The sequence below is a fragment of the Ammospiza nelsoni genome, chromosome 11 (assembly GCF_027579445.1).
Source record: "Ammospiza nelsoni isolate bAmmNel1 chromosome 11, bAmmNel1.pri, whole genome shotgun sequence".
Classification (NCBI taxonomy): Eukaryota; Metazoa; Chordata; class Aves; order Passeriformes; family Passerellidae; genus Ammospiza; species Ammospiza nelsoni.
In genome coordinates, this window is record NC_080643.1 from 15,542,395 (window position 1) to 15,556,924 (window position 14,530).

Sequence of the window (14,530 nt, forward strand, 5' to 3'; positions counted from 1 at the left end):
AGGTAATTAAACCACAAAAAAAAAAAAAAAAAAAAAAAAAAAAAAAAGTATGATGTTCAGACAGCAATAGGAATTCCACAAAAAGAATTTTAAAGATCTGTTCAGATCCAAGGAACTATAGGACTGACCTCAAGGCACTCACAATCCTTCACATGAACTAAGAAGCCGATACCCTTTATGGGTGCTCACTTGTGGTCAACATTCCAACTTTTATCTATTATCTTTTGTGCCTGATAAAGGAGATTAACCATTTAGGCAAAGCTTCAAATCCTCATTTCTTTGCCTAAAAAGTGGCTCCTCCTTGCTTACTTTTTTATAAATAAAATATTTACAGCACTAGGGAAAAATCAAACAGTTGAACAACTGGTTAATTGGTTAGTTCCCAATAGCAGCATTGCCATTCACAAACTAATTCAGCTAAAAAATTTCATTAAATATCAGATTTATTCCTGGCCACTGAATCAGTTTTTATCACAATGCATTGTAAAAGCAAACAAAGGAACTTGGCCATTCCAATTCATACAAACAATTTGACAGAAACAAAGAGGGAAAAATTTACTATAATGATGCCACTTCTCACAAAACTATAAATTTTATCTGTGTTAGGAAATGATGTGTATGTTGATAATTGAATTTACACATCAAATATCCTAGAAAATCCAACCAAATTCAAGTATCACCTGCATCAACGATACAAATAAACTCCAATAATCATCAAGTGGAAGACAAAAACAAAATATAAAGGAAATAAACTTTATTTAGTGTTACCTTGAAAATCATTCATCCAACAAATAAGAAAAATGCACCACAAAGCATGAAATCATAATCTTTTCCACCAAAGAAAATGTTTCATTCCCCTTTGGCTGAAACTAAAAGATTTCAAAACACTGCAAAACAGCTTCAAGACACTTTAGACAGTTGTGGTTTGACTGATGAATGGGGCTAAAACAAAAGGGAAACGTGGTCAAGTTCAATCTCAACTTTGTCCCTGAGTTTGAGAGTTTGCTGCTTTAGCAATAAAGCAATTAACAGCTCTGACATTAAGGATCCCACTGATAAATAAGAAATCAGCAGAGTTCCATAGGTCCGTACTTCCTGTCTGTCCTTGCAGTTTTCTCCACATAAAACATTAAAAATCAAACATCCAGTATCACAAACACCAGTCAACCATCACTGAGCTGCCTGCAGATGATGTTTAAATGAGGAATGTGTCCTTAATTTGCTAATAAGCAATCATTAAGTCACCTTAAATGTCTTCCTGATTCATAGAAATCAAATAGCATTTGATATGTGATTTTTGCCAATATGAAATAAGAAAAATCATATTTCCAATATGAAATAACACAGAGTGGTATAAAAATGTAACTTGTCTTTAAATTAGTTCATATTATATTAAATAATTCATTTATATTAAATAATACTTATGAGACTACACAGGTCACATCACTGAAGAAGAACTCCTCACACTACCCTACTTATGAGATTACAAGCAGACGTAATATCAGTGTACAGCTGGGGCTGGAAGAGCAGACAAGGCAGAATGACTTTAGGCTTCAATTTGGTATGAGAAGTTCTTCCATCCCCAAAGCACTTTAGGTGCAGGGCTGTACAAAATTTCTCATTCCAAGGAGTTATAAAAATTCACTGTACAGATTGAGATATTACCACAGTAGGATCCCAAAGGCATACAGAAAAAGACCTTGAAATACAGTCCATAGCTTCAATTGTCTTGATTTTTTTACTACCAACAAGTAAAGGAGAAGCAACCGTTGCAAGCATTGACCATTCACAATAAAGAAGTTTCAACTCTCTGCAATATTTGAAATTGTACTCCATAACTAACTCCACACAAGACAGAAAAAAGGAAAAAAAGGTGTAGGACCATTCAGAAGAGAAAAATGTAAAAGGCAAAGAACTACTGAATTCAATTAAGAGGACAGAATAATGTAGTTTGTTTCATTTTCACAGATTTCAAAACACTGTAAGAAGAATCAGCAAGACTGCATCTACTCCTTCCAGGCAATGGAGACAACTGCCCTTGGCTGTGCAAGGCCACTTCCTGCCCTTCACTGTCACATTTTGGCTCCTCTATGATCATTTTTCAATCACCAAATTCTCATGGAAAGCATCTTTGGCAATGCTTTCCAAATGGGAATCACCAGAGTTTAGAAAATATTTCTAACTACAAGCTGACACTAGAAAGATTTCAGCCTGGGCATTAAGGTCACCAGAATGAACTCCACAGTGCCATTGCAGTGAGGGTTTTTTTTAAGCAGTCTGAGGATCTGCAGAGCTGCTACATAATTAAACTAAAAGCTTTCAACTGCACAAGTCTGAGCACACATTTTTCATACCTTGACATTTTTTGGTCCATCCAAAAACTGCAAAGGGAACATTGATGATTATAAACCTGCCACTTGTACCTTCTGAAACTGCCCAGTTCAGACCTTAGACCAGCAATACAATATGCCATCAGTACACCTAAACCAGCAGCCTTACATGGAATTTTAGAACTTCTGAATGTCAAATTTTCATCAATTAAAAAAAAGCAATACAGAGGTTGAGATAGAACAAGTAAAGAAACAAAATATGATGAAAACATTGGAACAAAAGGAAGTATTTACTATTCAATGAAGACATCTTTGATATGCATAATTCCTTGTAAAAAATCTTATTAAATATATTTAACATTCAGTTGTACAGACAAAATAATTTTTATTGAGATAAATTTGTTCATGCTGGTGTTTAAAATCTCAGACAAACCCAAAAACAATGGAATGAAAGTACAAAGTTTTATGAGTAACCTTATGAACTGCACCATCAGTGATTGTACTCAACACCTTCTGCAGACAATGCCCAAAACCTCTTCCAGCTAAGGCTTCAGGGTATTTCTGACAAGTTAATCAATGCCCTCAGACATGAAGGATCTGCTGAATGAAATAATCTCACAGAGCCAGCAGGGACACACGCTGTGTATTCCATTAATTTACTTGTAAATGCCAGGACCTTCTGTTCCCCACTCTGCACTTCAAACAGTGACAGCTCAATCCCCCTGCACCACACTGTGTTCTGCTCCACAACACTCACACTGCTGTTGTTTTATGGCATTCATTGGTTGGTTGGAGGTTTTTTCCCCTGACCATCTCCCTACTTAAGCAGCACCCATGCCAAATAAGAGCCCTCTAAACCACATCAGGCCTTCCCACACTGCCCAGTGGCAGGAAGGGGAGCCCTCTACACACAGTCTGTCAACCAGGTGGTGTCAGGGGGTCAGCTGAGGTCTTCAGAGGCTGCTTGAAGAAAAGCTTAGACAAGAATGATCCACAAAGAGAAAATTATTCACCTCTCTTTTGCTGTACTGACCAGTTCAGAAGACAAAATAATATTCATGCAGTGGCAGTTGTCAACATTGCCACTCCCTTATCAATGCTTCCAAATATATGTGGAAACCTTTTTTCCATACAGATCTCATGGAAAAAAACACAGCCCTTTACTGCAAGCACATACAAGAACTGTTCTGCACAGGAGCAGGTCATGTTCCTTTCTTCAGATAGCGGGAGAGGAACTGGCTCCTGACAAAGTGGATGAGCTTGGTCTCTGTGCAGAACATCGTCACCAGGGTGCCTGCAAGGCACAGGGCACCCGTGCTGATGTGGATCAGCCTGGCCATCCAGCCCTTGTCACAGCAGAACCACACCTACAACAGAGAAAACAAGGCATGGCAGGAAAACCAGTCAGCACAAAGTGCATTTACTGTCACAACAAGAAATGAGGTCCAACACCTCTGTCCAACACGACAACGTCACCATCAAGCCAAGCGCGGCTGTGCACGTGCACTGACCCTACAATAAATCACCTTCAGGAGTCACAACATTTGCTTTCTTAAGTTCAGCAAAAAAGAACCATTCAGTAGATATCTGCTAAATGAGGAAGCTGCTGTTATCTGGCATGCAAAATGTGTTAACTGCAATGACATAACACCCTGCTGGTGCTATCAGGCAAGTCTGCTACTGAACAGCAACATATCAGGATATTTTCTAACAAAACTGGAAATCTCCCACTCCAAAATATAAAATTCTCCTTTCTCAGGCATAATGGATTTTCAAGCTGTCAAATTTTTGTACATTGAAAAGCTCCAATCCCCTTAATAATCAGCCTGCACAATTAGCATCTTGTACTGAATAAACGTGTTAAATGTGCTCTTAGCAATTTTTGGTTTTCTTCTAGCTTTGGTTATTACTTGTTTTTATTACAGAATTTTTAATGCCAATTTCTTGGTGCCACTGCAAAATTTCCATTAGTAATAAGTAAGAACTACACACAGCAGAAATGTGTTAAATTTTATTTTACTTTTCAGATCCACCTTGTACAGGTGGCAGAAAAACATTAATACAAAAAATCTCTTAACAATATATCCTGCCTTTCTGTAATGCAAATCTCCCATCCTACCCTCAAAAGCCTCTTTTCCTGATGGCACACCCCTTTTTGTGGGCACAAAAGGCACCTGCCAGCAGCATGGTCAGTGAGAGCAGGGAGGAAGGAGCTCACCTCTGAGAAAGCAGTGACCCCAGCACTGAGGGTGTAAACCAGCAGCAGGGCTGGGGAGGGCAGCAGGCCTGAGAGGGGTCTGTGGCTGCTCTCTCTGAAGTAGTGATGGATGTAGTGGGTGCTGTGAGCTATTCTGATGCCCATGTTGAAGCAGTTGGCAAGGATAAAGCCCACACTGCCATACCAGTGGGTCAGGAAATAAGAGATGCACAGAAATATGAAAGACAAGGCCAGCATAACAAAATTGTACCTAGAAAAAAAAAAAAAAGCAAAAAGAAGAAATAATTTGACAATGCATGCAGTTCCAGCACTCATTTACTAATGATCTTTTACTTTCTAACATCAGTAACAGAATTTCTCTTACCATCTTCTAGTGAAAATAAACTTGAGAAATGAGAGGATAAAAAAAATCATTTAAAAGAATAGAAAATACATCAACCAAAATTAACCAAGAACTACATTATGTGAATGAAATTCTATTACACTAATCAGTTGTGCACTCATTGCAGAAAATCAAATTTAATAACAATTATTAGTAATGTAAAAACTTGTGCACTTTTTGCTATTTTATGTTAGGAATATATTAAAGAAAATGAATGCTCAAGAACAAATCAACACTTTATTTCATTTCTGTTATAAACAGTGACTTGGAAAATGAGTGCACATTTTAAAGGGGTGGTGAAAGCAGTCCTTACTGAGTCAAAAAAGCTCCCATTTTGATTGTGAAAAAGAAATTAATTTGAAAGAGCCACATTAGGGACAGTCTAAACACAGAGCCAGGAAATAATTCAGGCTGGAAGGGCTCTCAGAGGTCACCTAGTCCAACCTCCTACAAAGCTGTAAACCCCTGGATTCACACCCACAGCTTGGATCATTCCTAAGTGTATGTCCAGTACCTGTACATGAAAAATGTCGAAAGTTGCAAACTTTTAATGAGTCAAGTATTTGTCTTAAAAAGTATAACTTTGAGCTCATCTGTGCAGAAAACACACATTTAAATTCCTTTGCCAGTTAGTGATGTGCCTAAAGCTAAATTAACAATTTTTATTTCTTAGTTTCTGACCTTTTTTATCCAAACTTTTCAACTTTTGCTAAACCTACATCTAAATCTAAATGGACACAGCCTAGCAAGGAGTTGCTTTTCTATGGGGCAGGATATTATTTTGTGCAAAAGCACCAGGTCCTTTTTAAGGTCAGCACAAATAAATTCACAGGAACATTTTGGAGACACTGTTTCCTACCTGTCCACTTCCTCTTTGCACATTAAGGCAAATGTAAAACATTCTGTTACCCCATTGACAGCAAGAAACAGGACATACAACGAGTAACACCGCAGGAGATCTGGACCTAAAAAACACATTAGAAAGAGAAATAGTTAATGATTTCTTTTATCAAAGCACTTTGTTTTTACAGGCAGTGATGCTAAGAGATAGAATTTGCAATGTTAATATTAATAATGGAAACATAAGTTCATTTGAGCAAGTTCCATGTCTAGATTTCTTGACAAGAACACAAATAAGTAACACAAAGGATTCTGATGAGCTAAATCACAGATTTCAATAGCAGTTTCAAAGGAAAAAAACTAAACTGCTGATTTATAAAAGATTCATAATAGCTGTAGGGTTTTGTTTTTCTAAAGAGTGGTGATTTTTTGCAGGTCTATAAATCTTTACCTGTTCCAGAACTGAGCATTGAGCCCCCATAAATATCCAGAGCCAGCTGAGAATAGGCATAGCCAAAAACAGTGATGGTGAGGCCAATCAGGAGCACAAGTTTCAGCAGCAATTCCAATACATTTGCAGCCATAGCAACATCATCCTGAAAAAAAACACAGCAAATCACATGAACCAAAATCAATGTAATAATCACCACTCTTGTTCAGAAATGCTCCTTCAGAGAAACAAATCAGTTTGCATCATGTAAAAAGGTGTGAAACTTATCCTTTGTTATTTAATTATCCACACACATGCTCTTAACTTGGTAGTGCTTTTTACAGATTTATTATTCCACCTTTTTTTCAGTTCTACACACCAGGTAGGTTTTATATCAAATATACACACAGACACCTCCCTTAGCCCCCCATGAACCTGAAGCACAAGATTTAATTGTGTGCTGATGTGCAATTAGCAGGACTGCTACAGGCTGACCCTCATGAGTGATCAAGAATATTACTCTGTGGAACAAAGCTCTTACTCATTAATCCTCCTCATATAACCCAAACACACAAGAAAAATCCAATTCTTTTTTTTCCCAAAGCTGCACTCTTCAGAAACATTATTTAACAGCTATTGATATGTTTAAGTAAATAAAGTACTTCCAGATAGAATTTATTTAATAGATTTCATGATTTAAATAATGGCTTGCTGTATTTGGAAATACACAGTAGAGTAGGCTTTCCATCACACTGTTTGGAGCAGCTGAGGTTACCTTTATTGATGCAAGGCAGCACAATGCTACTGCATATTTTCATTTCTATTTCATTAGCTTTTAACCTATTCACTTTTCATTTTGGTCCAGTCTGACTCAACATTTTTATTCTCCACTTTTCAATTTTAACAGCCTCAACAATCAAATTTAAACACACATTTCTGTCATCCTTCTCTGATGCAATTTATCTGTAACAAAAATCAAGCACTTGACATGTAACTAATCCAAATAAACATACCTGCTTCTGATCCTTTACAGTCTTCCCTCTTTCCAACACTTTAGCAAAAAATACATAAAAGCTTTCCTCAATTGGCAAAAAGATAAACCTGGCCACCAGTGAACCAAGGTTATTCACAATATCATAGACACCTTAAAAAAAAAAAAGCAATCTCAGAGTTTTAGATATATTTTAATTCCAAGTCTGTAATAACATGAATTCTAATTTAACATCTCCAAAAAAAGAGAAAAAAAGTGGTATTTGTGCAACATGGAAACAGTATTCTCTAAAAATTCTGACAGTCAAGCAACTACAGCTTAAAATTGCTTAAGGTTTGCTCATGGCAAAAGTAAGACAAAAGCACCAACTAGACAGAAGTGAATCTAGAACACCACCAAACCACACTTCAAATTCTTGCTGTAGAGCAATTTAGAGGACCCTGATATCGTTCACTGAATAAGAACAGGAATGTAAGGATTTACTGATACAGGAAAAGAGAAAGATAAACATCTCGTGAACATCCATGGCAGGGGGGCTGGAACTACATAATCTTGAAGGTTGTTTCTGACCCAGGCTACTCTATAATTCTATTATCTTAAAGTTTATATTAATTATTCCCTGAAATGCAGCTCAAAGGCTTTGAAACATTCTCAGATTTTCAAGCTATCTTCAAACACTTTAAGTCATTTTCAGAACCACATGAAAAGCAGTGACTAAGAAAACTCTGTCACCATTCCACAACACCATCACACTTACCCTGATCTCCAAAATTTAACACGTTCAAAAAAGTCATCACATATCTTTCACCTGTAAGTTCAAAATAAAGAACTTTAGAACAAGCCCCTAAATCCTTCCCAATAACTTGCTCAGGCACTTCCAATATCAAGTATTCAAGAGACAAAGTCAAATGGAACAGCACCTAGTTCTGAAAACCTTCAAAAACTCCATTCAGGTTGGCATTCATGTGCCTCATCTCCACCCACCCAAGCTTTCTGAAACTTTAAGTCAATTTTGCAAATAGTTTTCATGAGCCCTCTTCTCTCACACTTCTATGTCAAGCCTCACCCTCTGTCAAAATCTGTTTCAAGAAGGATTGTTTGAAGAAACTCCAAGTCAGGCGTGCTTCCTTCCAGTTCACAAAGGTCTGCAAAAAAGAAAACTGAAATGTAACAAACGTGGTTGACATTACAGAGTGGAAATAGACAACAGTCAGGCACTGCAACACTGCAGGGTAGCTCTAACTGCAGTGCTGAGGAAACCACAATGCCACAGTTGTTAACCACTAATGTGAAGTATTGCTGAATTCAAGCACCAGCATCACTGATCCGGCAAAAACTGATTCCCTTGTTGAAAAGTGCTGCTGCTGCAGACAAAGTACCCATAAGAGCAATCCACAGAAAATACCAATCAAGGTTAGAGTTAGGAAAAAAAATATCCAGGGTGTTTAAGGTGCCAATATAACTTCCACCCTCACTGGATATATTAATTATTTACTGCTCTTCTTGTCCTTATAAGACTTGCAACCAAGAACCACCTTTACATTTTCAATCTGTAAATTTTATCCAGAATGTTGTCTTCCCCAATGACTCTTTTAATTTCTTTCTTGGCTTCATTTTTGTTTGAGTGGCATTTGAGTGTCTCTAGGACGCTGTGGAACACCATGGTTATTTTGTGCAGAGATCAAAGTACCAAAGAATCCACTGTTACATGGTTCTGGTTTGTTTTCTGCCTCAGATCCAGTGATAGTTATGATCCAGTGATCATTCCCCTGCACAGTGCAGAGGGTCTATCTGCAGTTAATATCTACTAACATTTTGCACAAATCATGTCAGCAACAACAAACCCCAAACCACAGAGTTCAAGTTTAATGATTTTTTTCTGACAAGAATTTTACTAATACAAACTTGAAACACAATTTCTATGCAATATTTTTTACTTAATCTATCATATCTTCTATAGTGCAAAAATAACCCCAAAACCACTCAATTAACTCCCCAGGCTAAAAGCAACACTCAAAGTGCCCTCATGTGAGATTTTAAGAAGAAAATCAAGAAATAACTTGCACAACTTACCTCATCCTCCACAAAGCTAGGTAATAGAGCTTTCACTCTAGAAACTGGAAATGACTTCTTTGTGGCTTCAGGAGATCCCAGAAACATCACAAAATAAATTACATAGCACATTACCAGAACACTGACATATAAAAGCTGGGAAGATCAGGAAGGAGAGAAGAAAAACAGTGAAACAAAATTAACTTAGAAATGCAGATTTATATACCAGGTGAAAATACAGTGAGAAGAAAATGTAAGTAGTTTTTATGCTACCAAATATTAAAACTAGGTAAGAATTTGAACAGTTCTTAAGAATGGTGTTGATCCTTTTATCTTTTTTTAACCTGTAGGTTATCATAGATCTTTGCTAATTTTCATGCTTTATTCATCATTTATAGAATGTTGAAGGTCCAATTATAAAGCAATTACTCAATCAAAAATCAAGCTGACAGAACAGCTACTGCCTACACCTCTTATTTCATAGAACATTTCCAATTTCCATCAATTACAAGTGATCTACAACAGCCAGGGCAAGAACTGAAGGAAAAAAATTATCCCTCCTTCATTGTCATCAAGAAAAAGTTTTAACCTGAATTAACTGCACTTGATTAGCACTTTCTGATAAGGTTATGCAGGCTGGTGGTACAGGCTGATAAAGTTCTGTGTGATTAGAATAACACAACCTTATTTGCAAGATGTGCCTTCACAGAGGGAAGGTGCTTCCTTCTACCTCCCTTTAACTCAATGTCAAAGCACCAAGCCAATAATGAGTGTCAGGAAAATACCAAATATAAATTCTAAATCTTAAACCTCCCAGGAGCTTTTTCTCTCAGCTCCCCAAAGTTCGTCAGCAGGCTAAATGTCAAAGGAAAATTAAAATTCAGCTGAGAGAGAACAAAGGGAACTTACCTGAGCCAAGGAAAAAATGTAAAGGCCCCATTGAGGATAAAGGATTACTAAAGTAACTGTCAAAATGCATTTTGACACTACTGAAAGGCTTTCAGCAATTACCTTTAGGAAACACAAAACAGAGAAGGGTTATTTTCTGGCAACCTAACCACATACACAAGCTTAAATATATATGTTTAACACAGAGAATTGATGTAGAAATGTAAGATGTTCAAAGTCAGTGTGACTTTATGGCAGTTCCTTTCTGCTGAGCTGGCCAGCTTAGATTGCCATTGCTCTCTAAGTTTTCTATTCTAGCATTTCACAGTTCCTCCATTGTATTTTGCCAGTCCTTTGTATGGGACACAAGGGAGAAAATTTTGCTTGAGACTCTCATAGTCTCAATATTTCATGTAGAATTGTGGAAGCAGTGTGTCTCTCCCTCCAATCAAAACCTATGTTTCAGGATTTAAGGATCTTGAAGGTAATAATGTCTAAATAAACCAACTTGCTTGCTTTAATGGGTACAAACAGCTGGGTATGTTACAAACCAGGCCATGCAGTGCTAAACAGCACTCACAGGGGTTTTTAGATGCTTGAATATACAAAGGTCTAAGTCAGTAATTTCAACAAAGATTCCCCCCACATCCACACACCTCACGGACTTTACTAACCTTAAGTCTCACAAACAAATGAGCTTGTGCTAAAACCCAGAGTGGCTCTCCCAGGAGTTCAATAATGGCAGAAAGACCAAATGCCACTACACCAGCCTGATAGTGAGGAACCACAGAAGGGTCGGGTACTTCAAGCAAGTGTAGCCAGACTAAGCCCAAGATAAGAGACCAAAAGACACCAAGAGGGACTCTAAAAAGTTAACATAAAAACTAATTAATGGAAATGTAACTTCAGCAGAAACAAAAAAAAACAAAGGAGCAACAAACAAAACAAAAACCAAAAGAAAAAAAACAAAAAAAAAACAAAACAAAAAACCAAATAAAAACAAAACAAGGGAGAAAAAAAGAAAATTAGATTACAATATCACACATGGCCACAATCATTATACAAAAAAGGCCCTGAGGAATTAATTCTCATAGTCAGTATACCAAGAATTAATATTTTCCTTTGTAATGAACACGCTTTAAGGCACTTTGCAAGACACAGAAAACATTTTTCTTAGTTGTCCATTTTCTACTCCAGATCCTAAGGTCAAATATCTACATTTTTGTGCCTTAGGACCAAACAATTCTGATCCCACATCAGCCTGCACATCCTGTTCTGCTGACACTGCTTCAGAAACACAGAGCTTCTAGCAGAGTCCATCAAGTTTTACATCATTGGAGCAAGAGCTCTTTGACCCTCACACTATCAGACCCCTAAGATATTTGACATCAAGCTCCTAAGACATATTCAGATGCTCCACTGAAGGTAACCTTCATTTGAAGTTATGCTTCTCTACAAGGAAAAGTTTAAAACAAAAAAGATGCACACAGTCAATGTAATGTCTGTCACTTAATGCTTGCTTGTAAGGCTATCACACAGCAGAAAGCTGACTACAGTACAGCTTAGAGAACAGAAACAACACATTTTAAATATTAGTATTAGACCCCTCCCTGACAGGGACAATCCCTCTGCTTTATGCCTGGATGCAGATGACCACACATAACCCCTCATTCTCCTGGGCCAGATTAGTTAACAGCTGGGCAATTCCAGGGAAAGTCAGGTGCCCCAATGGGAAAATCCTATTTTACCATGCAGAGATAGTGTTCAACCATATCAGGCAGGTAAATTTACTTCCCAGCCCAGCCCAGTTGGAGCTACACAGCAGCTAGAGCTGACAGAAGGAGACAGCAGAGAGAATCGGGAATCAGGAGGGAGAAACAAGCCATAAAATCCACTTTATCCTAATCACACTGCAATGTGTCACTTCTTGCTGCAGTGCCCTGTGGACTTTTAAGCTGTTCTGCTATAAACAGTGGCACAGCTGAGCCAACCCTACTTCCTCCTCGTTGTTAATTCCAACTCTTTCTTCCACCTTTTTGCATCTCTCCTACCCAAACATTTATGTTGCAAGTTCACAAATGCACATCAGGTAATAAAATCACAAAACTGAGCAGGAAGAGGAAGAAAAAACAAAGGGCTACATATTTGTGCAACAGGGTTTTCCTTCAATAGCTCTGGCCCAAATGAAACTCAAGCAACAGAAGAAATGGCAATGAACTTTTGGCAATGAACTTCCTCATGTGCTCTAACAAGAAATCAGGTCCATAAATGCTAAAGCACCAGACTTGAGCAGCTTCCTATATCAGTCCTAGATCAGAAACATAACTGAGGCTTCTGAAATAATTACCTCAGTAAATAAACACTTCCTCTCATTCTGTGAGCTCCCAGACAAACACGAGAAATTCCAGGAAGTAAACTTTTAAAGGTATCTTACGTCAGCCACAAGAGATTAATTGTTTTGGTCCAGTTTCTCTTGGCACTCCCACTCAAACAAGCTCTGCGAAATGCCTCCCTGGCGAGGAAGACAACTGTGGAGTACAGCAGAGTCAGCCTAAAAAGGGGGAGAAAAGGACCAAAAAAAAAAAAAAAATTATTTCTTTTCTATGAATTGTAAATCCCTCATGCAGTAGCATCACAGTTTTTACACACAAATTCCAACAGGTGTGCAAATATGCTTATATGAGCTAAAATTACTATCATCTCCTAAAAGCAGAGAGACAGTAATTTTGTGTGACAGTTCAAACGGCAAGAATACGCGCCACAGACCAAATGTGAAGATACAAAGTATATCCTATAGGAAAAGCACATTGTATCTAGTTTGTCCTCAGCAAACCGACGGTTTAAACACAAAAACCAGGGCAGTGCTACCGGTGTTTCAGGTCAAAACAGACCTGGGGAAGCATGAAATGACCAAACACTGTGACACGGCCAAGAGCAGACTGCACAGCACCGCCAGTGTCAGGGCACAGACCAGCACAAGCTCTGCCCCACAGCCCTCCCGGGTGCCCCTGATCCCCCTCACCTGACATTGACCACGCCGATGAGCTCCCGGGACAGGTAGCGGAGGGTGAAGGCGTTCAGCCCGAAGGTGAGCACCCGGAACAGCACCTGTGAAAGAAGCCGCACTGGAAGCACCTGCGGCGCCCCGCCGAGCAGCAGCAGCAGCAGCAAGAGGAGGAGGAGGAGGATGAGGAGGAAGGAGGGAGGGGCGGCCCCGCACCTGCAGCAGGGCGCTGGAAGAGGCCAGCCGGGCGGTCTGGCCCAGCACGTCCTGCGCCGCCATCGCCCCGCTCCCGCCGCCAGGAAGTGGCGCGGCCGCCGTCGCGCCGGATCCCGTCAGCGGGGCGGTACCGCCCGGCCCGGCGCTGAGGGGACACAGCGGTACCGCCCGGCCCGGCGCTGAGGGACACAGCGGTACCGCCCGGCTCTGAGGGATCACGGTGGCGGCGCCCCAGCCTAGCCCTGAGGGGACACAGCGACGCCGCCCCGCACTGAGGGAACACGGCAGCACCGCCCCAGCCCTGCCCTGAGGGGACACCAGGCGACAGAGCGGGACACTGAGGGGAGAGGGGACACGGCACGGAGGGTGGCGTCCGCCACTAAGGGCGAATGGCCATGAACTTCAGTCCGCCAAACGTGAGGCGCAGCGCTACAGCCCCGGTTCCTCCGAAGCCAGCCCAGAATTGCAGCCTGGCTCACGGGAGGAGATGAGTAACATTCAACAAGCGCTCCTTCCCAAAGATTGCTGGAAAAGCTTCCGAGTTCCACCAATCCCTTTCTAAACTAAGGGAAACCCACCAGCCTTCTCTGACCTAAGGAGAAACACAACCAGAACATAGGGAAAACATTCACTGCAGGAAGGGGAAGGGATCTTCGTTCTATGCAGGAAAAAAAGGAAAAACAAAAACCCAACACACACAACCAAAAAACCAAACAAAAACCTCCAACCAAACAACAACAAAACCAACCCAAAAAAACCCACCACATAAAGCCCACCCCAAACACACCTTCAAATACCAAGATGCAATTTAAGTGCAACAGATTGGATTTTATAATACCGTGCATTGAAGCCTTCCAAACAGGCAAGACTTTGGACTCAGTGTAAGTCAGGAGAGTTCCAGACTATTTTGGATCACTGTTTAAGCAATGATATATAAAAAGATTCTATCTTTCTATGTTACAGAATGTTCCCTTCAGAAGCACAGCACTTCCAGTTCAGAGGTCACATTTTTCTTAGCAATGCTAGAGTTGAACTAAGATTTTTCCTGTCTAACAGCAGCAGCTACAGAGAATCTGGAGAAACAACCAAAATTCTTCAACCTCATGCAAAGCAGCGACCTCTCCATCAATTGCCTTCTGCATGAAACCTCCTCCCCTGAGCCATTTCACCCACCACTTT

The 14,530-nt window shown here is 39.6% G+C and overlaps 1 protein-coding gene across 1 annotated transcript; it reads right to left on the reverse strand.

Annotated features, from left to right (window-relative positions):
- Nucleotides 1-719: 719 nt before the first annotated feature.
- Nucleotides 720-13,414, reverse strand: RFT1 (RFT1 homolog). The gene is made up of 13 exons (XM_059480346.1): nt 13,352-13,414; nt 13,154-13,239; nt 12,566-12,682; nt 10,806-10,995; nt 10,153-10,254; nt 9,265-9,399; nt 8,258-8,336; nt 7,949-7,999; nt 7,214-7,344; nt 6,222-6,366; nt 5,790-5,895; nt 4,549-4,798; nt 720-3,697 (listed from the first exon to the last, which is right to left on the reverse strand). Exons 1-13 carry the CDS (start codon nt 13,412-13,414, stop codon nt 3,533-3,535), a joined length of 1,620 nt encoding a protein of 539 aa, XP_059336329.1. The 3' UTR covers nt 720-3,532.
- Between the last annotated feature and the right edge of the window lie 1,116 nt (nt 13,415-14,530).